The following is an 11,510-nucleotide window of genomic DNA, read 5'->3' as shown; positions in this document are numbered from 1 at the left end:
ACCATTTTGGCCAAAATGTTGTGTTGTATTGAAGAGATTCCAACTGAGTTGAAGTAGGGCTGGGATGGATTTAAGTGTAATACCACGTTTGCATTGTGGGTCTATGAAACTGTCCTTAACAAAGCCTTTGAGGAAAACAAAAGGGTAAAAGCACAACAGCACACATCCAGAAACAGTATGACACACCCACTGGTAATACACTGCCCCCTGGTGGTGAAAGTTCAACTCTGCACTGGGAAACTGCACCAAGCATCTTTAAGGTTTGCTAGATGGGGTTGATGAGGCAACATTGCACAATTAACTATTATTACACAAAGTAGCTTAGAAGGACTGGACTCTACTCTGAGTGTCTCTCAGAGCATTTTTGATGCTGAGCGTGTGGGATGGATGGTGTCTGCTGAGCTCACCCACGACATATCTGCTTTACCCTCCTCACATCCACGCCAGACTTGTGAAAAGGCGATATGTCATGTTAGAGAGCAGGCAGGTTCATCGTGACAAAGCACAATGTGAATGTTCACCACAGCCTGGCACTCATCTCTCTGCCTGCCAGCTGCAGCAGCTGTCCATCACAGGGGAGTGGAGCCAGAGATCTGGCTCTGTTTGTGTTTTGTCAGGACATGAAACAGTTGAGTTGTGACGGTGCTCCATCCCTCACATACACTGAGCATGCCTGCTAAACAGTGAAAGTATGATCTTTCATATCATAATAAATCCAGATTAGGATTTTAATCCAGCCACTTAATCTGGTTTTATCCCCTTAATCCTTGTCTGGGTGTGTATCTGTGTTTCAGAAAGGGGCTGGGAGAGGAGGATTGCGATTCATCCGTGAACAGACTAAAAATACTGCTCTATATGCCCCAGTGTTTATTAAACGTGATGAATGGTTTCATTACATAAACATGAAGGATGGAGAGCGCAGTGAAAAGGCTGAGAGCTGAGCAGCCAAGACAGGAAGAGATGAATGGAGCAGATCTCAGTAGATGGCATGTCTGAACTCTGAAACACCTTCATGAAGCAGCTGAGTAGAAAAATCCAAGGGTGGAGGCTGACTTGGGTTGTAACAGAGGACTGTATGAAGAGAACTGGGCAGGTGCTAAAACGGCTGTTGACTTACTCCATTTATCAACCCTGTCTGTCCGGTGAAGGGCAAAGAGAGTATGAGTTACTCTCTGCCTTCAGATGAGACTAGAAGAAGAAGAAGGACAGCTGAGTCATGGAGCTTTCCAGACTTTTAGAGGAAATGAAGGGTGGTTAAAAATAAAACTTCAAATTTGAGTTGGGTTTTAAGGGAAGACACGTCTGGCTGTGCTATACTGTGGGCAGAAAGAGTGAGGTATAACCACATGCCACACTTCCTGGATGCTGCTCGGTTCTGTTTTTTCACCTTTTTGGGGGCAGAACCTGCAGGGACGCGTTTCATGTGTAGAGTCCCAAAAGCTAAAGCTGGAAGACATTCTTGGAGCAAAAGACACCAACTCGTCGGCAGGTCTCATTTCAAGCTGAACTTTGTCTGGTGCTAAACATCAACTGATACAGCTATTACAAATATTGTGAATGTAGCCTTTTAGTATTCACATCAGTAGATTGTTTTATAAATACTCTTCTAACAACTGTAACTGCCTAAAGTTCTTGAAAGGTCATTTATGATGATTTTTAATTATAGGGTAGTACAGAGCCATTAGTTCATAGTTTAACCAAATTGACACAACCAGTGCCGATGTACATGTAGTTAAGACACTGCAGGATTATCAGCAGCACGTATTAAAAGAGTAGATGCACATTTCTGACCACAGCTGTATAATTGCTGATGTAGTTGTTAACACATTTGCCCTGCACGCAAAAAATGCTTGCTTTGTTTCTTGGAGCAGACCGAGCCTCAGGGGGTCACTACTGAGAATACTCCTACTGCCTAGATTGTTTTTTTAATTTATTAGTTTTATCTGGTAACAAGTCTCTGCCAGCTCAAACATCCAGGTCCATCTGCTGGTAAGCTCTTGGGAGGAAAAGGGCAGAATTTGAAGTAGCCATCATTTAGTTATTATCTTTTCTTTGTGAAGTTCTGGAACAGATTCCACAAATCACAATTTATGATGATAAGTTTGTAAAGGTGGACCATAACAGACGTTATTTTGGTGACTGATTTTTAACTTTGGTTTTTAGTGGCCTCAGCTGTAGTGGTTTATGCGCTTATTCCATTTTTATTTACTCTTTTCAAAGAAACCTTATGTCTTTCAGCTCTTTACCAGTCATCAGCTGAACATGTAATCAGTACAAATGTGAAACAAAAATATTAAATCAGTAAGATCAGTGAGGGGAAAAGGTACTGCTTCAGAAAGCAGCCATTTTTCCCTGTTCACTGAGTAACCTCCTAATCTGCTGAACCCACAGAATAATGACAGAATCAATAAATATTAAACTTCTTTTCATAATGCCTTATTGATATCTTTTGGCTGACCAATTACTCTGAGCATTCTATATACTTGTACTCTGTCCTTCATGCAGAGGTGCTGGCCCTGAGTTTGTTGCTATTATGACAGCTATCTAAGCCTGTCTTTAAAGAGAGGAGTTTGGATGTTATTTTAGTTTTAAGGAAAGTGTTCACTGCAAAGTTCATTACTCGGTTCAAACATCTCATTCTCATTCCCTCCTCTTCCCTTCCTCCCTTCCTTCTTTCCTTCCTCTTTGTTTCACCCGCAGAATGTGGAGCTGCCAGACTCTTTCACTGCAGAGCTCAAAGATCTTCTGGAGGGGCTGCTGCAGAGAGATGTATCCAAGAGGCTCGGCTGCCAGGGCCGTGGGTATGATACGCACGCACCGCACACACTTGTGTATGCACACACTTGTGTACACATACACTTGTTTTCATATTTTAGTGAGGACCTCTAATTGACATAATGCTTTCCCTAGCCGCTTACCCCAGCCAAAAATGAATGCCTAACCCTTAGCCTAAACCTTACCATAAACTAATTGTAACCCTGACACTAAAACCACATTTTGAGCCTCAAAAAGGCCTTCAAACTCATGGGGATGGGCACTTTGTCCCCATAAGTGACTGTTGGTCCCCACAAGGACAGCAGCATTCCAATTTTCTGTCCTCATAAATATGTCTAGACACAACACACACACACACACACACACACACACACACACACACACACACACACACACACACACAGGCTAAATTTCACATTAACCTCTGTCATGTATCAGCGTTTACATACACAGGCATGCAGATGAATTCATCAGTTTGACAAATTTTGCTAAATGTGATCATTAAGTCTCATAACACTGGGTGGTGTAGTTTGCAGTCCACTGGAGACAAATGGTGGTGGACATGAAGTGGACTAATAGAAGCTGTGTTCATAACTAATTTCATCATTGCTGTCATTTTGCATCAGCTTATAATTAAAGCCGAGGGATGGATCACTGTCTGCTTGGGGTTAAATGGCAGGATTGTGTGCGTTTTTACAGAGGGCTGTAATATGGCAAACACTGCCACCTAGTGTGGATATGAGAAGTAACACCGTTTTGAGAAATCATCTTTTGTGTGTGTGTGTGTGTGTGTGTGTGTGTGTGTGTGTGTGTGCACGCAGAGCCTCTGAGGTGAAGGAGCATCAGTTTTTCAAAGGCATTGACTGGCAGCAAGTTTACCTCCAGAAGGTAAGTGAGGTTCACTTCTGTTGTGAATCAGCTTTATTCTTTGTTCTCTCAGGATTTCTTGCCTGGAAGCTTATAATCCAAGTCTGGTTTCCATGATGAAGCTAATTAATTTACAGTGTTTGATCAGACAGCGATGACAGTCTTCCAGCTCTGATCTATACTATTATAGCTATAATGCAGGGGAGGTCATCAGCAGGTCTTCAGAGCTATGCTGAGAGAAAGCTGCAGTAGCTGCTGGTTATATACATTTATAATTGTTGCTGTCATGATTAGCAAAGAAAAAAAACTGATAAGTTGAGCCCACTTTGAATATGTCATTATATCCACAAGTCTGATACTGATACTCAGTATCAGATGAGGCACAACTATTTGTGCGATAAATTAATGAGTTTTGTGAAGTTCTTCAACAGCAGAAGAGTCTAGCTGATTCTTGCCATAGTAATGAGTCTGTGACGTCTGTTTCTGTCTATCAGCCTCACATCTCTATAGTAATTATTTCATTCACAGCAGAAAGTGGGGCTTAGCCTTACAGCAGGTTTTACTCGCCTCACCTGTTGACAAGCGATATTGTCTCCAAGGCCACAAACTTATTAGCCAAAGTTTTTGCCACATACTATAACTGGCCACATTAATTGTTGCTCTGCTTTTGCCATCTGTTCACTAAAAAACTATGACTTGATGGCATCCATTGCTCGGCCAATGTTTACTTAGGAGTAAGCAGTTAGCAGGTAGTGCTAACTTCACTGGGTAGGCTTTCAAATCAGCCTGCCGTTGAGCTGGATTTGTACAGGCCTTAGTGATTCTTAGTGACCCTTTTACTTAGGGTCAAAGAGCAGAGTCTTTGTTAGGGTTAATATATAATTCAAACTGAAAGCCACTTAAAATCTTGGAGTTTTGCCTTCAATCAGGTAAACTAATGGTTGGCTGTACTCTGAATGGGACTACATTAGTCCATGCCAATTACTGTTGCTATGGTTACCTTGAGGGCAGCACAGCTACAGGACTGTTGCTTTGCTAATACTCCTGTTTTGCTTTTTTGGTCCTGTCATTCGTTTCTCGTTTTGCCTCATATTCTGAAATCCATGTATCTGTTCTCCCCCTCTTCCTCTGTCCAGTACTCTCCTCCTTTAATCCCTCCAAGGGGAGAGGTGAACGCTGCAGATGCTTTTGACATTGGGTCTTTTGATGAAGAGGACACCAAGGGCATCAAGGTAAAACAATACTACACTTCCATCTCCTCTGTTTATTTCAATTCAATTCAGTTTTATTTATATAGCGCAGAATCACAACAACAGTCATCTCAAGGCATTTTATATTGTAAGGTAGACCCTGCAATAAAAAATAAATAAAAAATACATACAGAGAAAAACCCAGCAATTATATGACTCCCTATGAGCAAGCACTTTGGCAACAGTGGGAAGGAAAAACTCCCATTTAACAGGAAGAAATCTCCAGCAGAACCCGGCTCAGGGAGGGGCGGCCATCTGCTGCAACCGGTTGGGGAGAGAGAAGGGAGACAGAGATTAATAACAAGTAATGATTCTCTGCAGAGGGGTCTGTTAGTGAGTGAGAAAGGTGACTGAAGAAGAAATACTCAATGCACCATGGGAATTCCCCAGCAGCCTACACTTACTGCAGCATAACTAAGGGAAGTTTAACGGTCACCTGATCCAGCCAAAAGGAAGGTTTTATGCCTAATCTTAAAAGTAGCGATAGTGTCTGTCTCCCGAATCCAAACTGGAAGCTGGTTCCATAGAAGAGGGGCCTGAAAACTGAAGGCTCTGCCTTCAGTTCTACTTTTAAATACTCTAGGAACCACAAGTTAGCCTGCAGTGTGAGAGTGAAGTGCTTCTCAGGGAGTTTTTAGGACATCCTGATAATAACGAATTACAGTAATCCAGCCTAGAAATAATAAATGCATGAACTGAGACAGGATATTTCTAGAGACATTAGAGATATTGGGCAAATGGAAGACAGCAGTCCTATATATTTGCTTAATATGTTCATTGAAGAGCATATCCTGGTCAAAAATGAATCCAAGGTTCCTCACAGTATTACTGGAGGCCAAGGTAATGCCATCCAGAGTAAGAATCTGGTTAGATGACACATTTCTAGGAATTTTAGGGCTGAGTACAATAACCTCAGTTTTATCTGAATTTCTTATTTTCTTCAATCAGTGTTCAATAGTAAGATGTTCAAGCTTCACAGAGGACTTTTTTTTTTATAAAGCAGCAAAGTATTTTTCTCTCCAGCTTACGAGTTATCTTCTTTTAGGGTGCATGTTTGAGTGTTATCCCAGGGAGTCATTTGAGGCTCTATTTTTCACAGGAGCTACAGTATTCAGAGTCATACTCACTCATATAGTGAGGAGGTAAAACTATTAACAAGATAATTGACATCTGTTGGAGTAGTGTTCAGGTAGCTGCTCTGCTCTGTGTCGGTACAGGGCATTGAAGTTGATAACAGCACATGAATTAAATTCTTAAATTTACAGCATTTTCAGAAAGACATTTACTGTGATGAAATCTACTTCCCACTGCTGTCTAATCAATTATTGTAAATCTAAATGTTATTAGGAAATCATCAGACAAGAGAGGATTTTCAGGAAACGCTGTTAAATGTTCAGTTTCTATGCCACATGTTAAAACAAGATCTAGAGTGTGATTAAAGTGGTGGGTGGGTTCTTTTACATTTTGAGAAAAGCCAATTGAGTCTACTAACAGATTAAATGCTGTGTTGAGGCTGTCATTTTTAGCATCTACATGAATGTTAAAATCACCCACAGTAATTATTTTATCTCATCTGAGCACTAAATCAGATAAAAAGTTTGAGAAATCAGACAGTTTCAGTGTGTCCTACCCACTGGCTTTTATTTTGTTTTTGTTTTTTTTCCATTTCAGTAATTGCGTTATTAGTGGATAATCCACTTGCTGCTGTTCTTAAAGTGCAGTCACAGTTTATCAGCCATCCACACGTTACATGTTACACCCTGTACTCAGAGCAGCTTCAGCTTCACTTTGTTAGATTACATTTTGTGACAGTAGTCCTAATTCTGCAATGAAAACCTTCTGCCACTGCACCCAAACAGCAGAACCAAACAACGACTGACGTCACAATATGCTGTTTGTCACATGTACTTGTTTATTAAAATGTTTGCAGAGGAGTGCTTTATAAATTTTGCACACGTGTTCTTCCTTTAACACACAGACATATGATAAATCTGTGGAAAACATGGCTTTATTTGTTAAGCTAGGTAGGCTTTCAACCATAATCTCACAGACATTAGATGTTCTTTGTCCCATGATGTTTATGTTTCAATTCCCTTCATGTTAGATTACCAGAGATGTGACCCCATGAGTGCAGTGGGCTGCTGTGTTCAGCGATGTGCTGGTTTCTAGTCATACAGAGTGTGGTGCAGAGAGAGTCGGACAGCAGCTGTATTTTTCTGTAATGTGGGAAGTTCACCAGGGCAAAGAAGAGCTGATCAGAATGAAGTTTGTTACTAAAATTACTAAATATTTTTCCAGGAAATGAAATTCCCAAGAGCTGTAGTGCATGTTCACAGCAGGGCTGCAGCCTGAGAGGTTTAAATAAATTAGCCACTTGATACAGCTCAGTGACATCTCTGCTTCCTGATTTGTGTCAGACACGCCAGCCTGCTTGCAGCTGCAGGTTTTTAAACATGCAGGCTTAGAATACTCTGTCTTATGGAGGCTTATTTAAGTATACTTATTAAAGCATACTTAAATAAGCCTCGACTCTGGTGGTAACTTGGACATGAACTAATTAGATTTTTGTGTGCCAGGGTTAAAGGTCAAGGAGAATCTTACTTAACAAGCACATTAATTATCGCTTTTTTTCACAAATGTCCAAGCCATTATATTTTGTGTTGAGTGTCTGTCAACTTGTGATGTTGTGCAAAAGCACATTTCTAGCCATAATTCATCACCGTATCTCAGGAGTGGAAGGTGAAAAAGATGTGCAGTGATCTCTCAACCATGAATTCAGATTGTGGTGGAAGAAAGCACATAGAGGAAGCGAGTTTGTAGGAAGGGTTTATAGAAAGCTGCTGTATAACGTTAGTGCCAGTCTCCTGGTTGCTCTGCAGCAGCAGTTTCCTCTTTCATTAACATTAATGTTGCTGCAGTTAACATTTATTTGTTCTCTGTTGCTCCAGCGCGCAGAAATGAAACACAGGAGTGTTTGTTTGTATTTCCCCAGATGGAGCTGGTCATTAACGGGGGACTAATATTCAACACAACTGCCGGATAGTAAAAGTTGGAGCATTAACACACCAAGGAAGGTGTACAGCCCCAGTCCACCCTGGTGTGAGCAGATAGATTACTGCAGTATGATTGATTTAAATAGGTTAGAGATATTCTGTAACACAATACAGTTGTACAGACTTAAGCCTGCAGGATCTCCAACATGGTAGGATTTATTGCAGGCCATTTATATTAGACTGCTTAGTATTGCCTGTGTATCAAATGATCTGCCAGCAGAATGTAGATAAGTAAGAAATCCATTTTTAAAGACTTCATTTTAGAAAAAAACAAAAAACAAAAAAACAAAGAAGAAAATGTCAGATCCCAGCAGATTTAAGACACCTGTTTGGCATTGGACATGTGGCAGTAGGTGGGAGATTTTACTATCAATGATGTAATGTTTCCAGATGTTGCTGCAAAGAACAGTGAACTGGAAGGACTGTTTGAGCATTTTGGAAAGCTGTTGTTTCTTTTTTTGTTGTTTTTTTTTGGGGGGGGGGTCCTAAATAAGATTACACAGAAAGCTAGGCCTCAGATGCCTAAGAGCAGGAGAACAAGATTTAAAGCACAATACAGAGTAGGGCTTAGCTTACGGTGAGCATGTGCTGTAAAACACAACACAATGTCAGAAAAGGCAACAGCATTTAGGGCCAGTGTTTGGTTCATTGTTTTTTCCTGTGAGTGGATGTTTCACAGGGTCGAGTCTGTCTCTGGTGACAGGTCAGTGTCATTTCCTCTTTCTGTGCTGCTCTTCCATTTGAAGAGGAAAGTTTGAAATCCTGAGTAGATTTCCAACTTGGAGAGTCAAAGAAGAATTGACTTCACAGCCTAAGATGGCTGCAGTTCATGTAAACATGAGTAGAAGCCTAAAACTCGTCATTTGCATTGCTACTGTTGTACAAACTTGACCAGGCGCCATCATCTGTACTTTTATTAGAGCTATTTCTTGTATTTTGTAAACTTTGCAATATATTGTATTATTTAATTTAGCTCAGTCTGTTACTGCTATTCTCTTGGCGCAAGTGTAACCACATAATTTCCTTAGGGATTATTAAAGGATTCTGATCACGAACGGACTGTAGCTGCAGTTTTAAGAGGAGCAAACAGGAATTGTGTATTATTGCTACATATGGATGACTCGCTCTACCTTGTTAGAGGGCAAAAAACAAAGGCAACTTTACTACTGGACGCCGTCAACTCGACAGAAGGCTGAAATCATAAGGGCATATTTTAACATCAGCTTCAAACATCATCAAGCATCGCTACCTTTCCTTTAAAACTGAAATCTTATGTTTTTTTGATTCGATGTTTTGCACCTCAAGGCCACTGTAGGAATTTGTCACTTATAGAGCTTATGTATCACTAAACATGCTGCACACTCTGTCTGTGTTTGTGCGTGTGTTTGTGTGTGTGATCTAGCTGCTGGACAGTGACCAGGAGCTCTACAAGAACTTTCCTCTGGTCATCTCAGAGCGCTGGCAGCAGGAGGTGGCAGAGACAGTCTACGAAGCTGTCAACTTGGACACCGATAAGAATGAGGCCCGCAAGAGGGCTAAGAACAAGCAGCTGGGCCACGAGGAGGGTAATGATAATAACAGGCAAATCCACACACAGCCCAGTACAGATATCCTGTCACCACACCTCCTGACTGTGTGTCCCTTTGTGCAGACTATGCCTTGGGGAAGGACTGCATTATGCATGGCTACATGCTGAAGCTCGGGAACCCGTTCCTCACTCAGTGGCAGCGCCGATACTTCTATCTGTTCCCCAACCGTGTGGAGTGGAGGGGAGAGGGCGACACTCGGGTAAGTCTGCCTCACAGCATACACTTTAAATTCACTGCACGTTTGTACGTCATGTGACCGCCTATCATGGACTGAGGGCTTTCAGCTTGTTTATGTTTTGGTCAGTGTGTCTGTCTGTCTGTCTGTGTCTGTGCTCATTCCACCCTGAAGGAGAGGTGGCTAAAACCTCTGAAAAAGCAGAGAGACGGGGTGAGTGTTACCACCGGGCTCAGGTCCCTGCTGTGTCCTCAGCACCCCCGCTGTTTAGAGCTGTAGTCTGCCTCCCTGCTTGAAAGTTGGTAGTCAGTCAACTTCAGTTTTTACTCTTTGTCGATCTGGTTTTATGGTACTGCAAATGTGTCCGTCCACGTGCACAATTCTGGGTGCGCCACCCACCCCAAACCTGCTCCCATGCATTTCTCCACGGTCTGGACTGCACGTGACTGGAAGCAGATTATGGAAATGTCTGCTCGGTGTTGGTTTACAAGTGGGCAGGAAGCAACAGGAGAGGTCACTGGGAACAGGAGAATAAGAAAAAAATTTGAAAAGACCTAAAGAAAAGAAAAGAAAGCATTAAATGCACAGAGTGTGGCTGCAGTGTTTAACACTCAGCTTCACTTCAGCTCTTTGTATGTTTGCTCTCCTCCACGGCCGACGGACCACCAAAAGCACAAGCAAGAGTAGCTCGCTGCCACAGTCTGACAGTAAAGCTCACTGCAGGCCTCAGACCATCTCAGACTGCAGCTATTAGCCTAACAACACAAGTGAAAGAGAACTTGCACGGTCTTGATTGTGTTAGTGTTTCCATGAAGTACACTGCTTGTGTGAAAGTGTAATGTGTGCACTGTACTATACTTTCATCAAAACTGAAGGGAAAACCCAGCTAGGCTCTGTCTGAGAGACTTAAAAAACAAACAAACAAACAAAACAAAGAAAAAAAAAAAAACACTATTTGTGCTTACACTGGTGTGTTTTACATGTTAACTACCATGTGGTCGTATCTCGGTGTTTTATACACAGAGCCACCTGGTAGAAACACATGGTCCTGGGACTTTTCCCCTCCTGGATGCTCTCTATTTGTTATGCTGAGATTTTTTTTCAGAGGCGAACATGTTTATCTAACACACCCATTTTGGTAGTTGCAGCGGTCTCCCTCCAGGAATCTGCAGACATTTGTAAGTCCTTGCATTGAGACTATTGTTTGTTGCCTCACTTAAAAATTGTGGGGGAAAAAGTAGTTCGTAATGGTTAGGAGGACTTGATGGTAGGTGTGGATTTTTTTTTTAAAAAATCGATTTTCCAATTCAAATTAATTTTAGCTTGAATAATGCAATATCGATTCAGTAAATCCTGAATCCATTTTTAAACATAAATATATCTTGCCAGTATCGCCAGAATCTTAGGTTAAAGCTCACAAAACAATTTCAACAACCACCAAACAGATAAAACAGCAAATGAGAGCAGATTCCGCACAAAGATGTAAACACTCTGTGTCGCTCATTCGCCCAACACATACACGGACACGCCGTCGGGGCTGAAGGCGACATCTCACAGATTCTGATGCTGCAGGTTTTTTCACTCTCTGACCAAAATTCACTGAACCAGTAGCAAAAGAAGATCCAAACTATGCTTCACATTTGATAAACATAGTCATGAATTCCCTCTTACTTTTGCCGTTTTGTTTCCACCATGATAAAATCACACTTCCTGCACAGCTCTCTCTCTCTCCCCCTAAGTGTACTTTAAAAACATCTCAAATCTTAGTTTTCTGCATTATTCACTTACTTATTACGCACCA

The 11,510-nt window shown here is 41.6% G+C and overlaps 1 protein-coding gene across 1 annotated transcript in view; it reads left to right on the top strand.

Moving 5' to 3' along the window:
* The window catches only part of grk3 (G protein-coupled receptor kinase 3), a 76,548-nt gene that overhangs the window by 60,394 nt on the left and 4,644 nt on the right, over window positions 1-11,510 (top strand). The window contains exons 15-19 of the mRNA XM_031751297.2: window positions 2,701-2,801; window positions 3,597-3,663; window positions 4,779-4,874; window positions 9,348-9,510; window positions 9,597-9,733. Of these exons, the coding sequence (XP_031607157.1) occupies window positions 2,701-2,801; window positions 3,597-3,663; window positions 4,779-4,874; window positions 9,348-9,510; window positions 9,597-9,733 (564 nt within the window). The remainder of the gene's footprint in view (window positions 1-2,700; window positions 2,802-3,596; window positions 3,664-4,778; window positions 4,875-9,347; window positions 9,511-9,596; window positions 9,734-11,510) is intronic.

The sequence above is a fragment of the Oreochromis aureus genome, linkage group 7 (genome assembly GCF_013358895.1).
Source record: "Oreochromis aureus strain Israel breed Guangdong linkage group 7, ZZ_aureus, whole genome shotgun sequence".
NCBI classification, from domain to species: Eukaryota; Metazoa; Chordata; class Actinopteri; order Cichliformes; family Cichlidae; genus Oreochromis; species Oreochromis aureus.
Note: the sequence above shows the minus strand (reverse complement) of the source record. Positions and strands in the feature narration are given on the sequence as shown.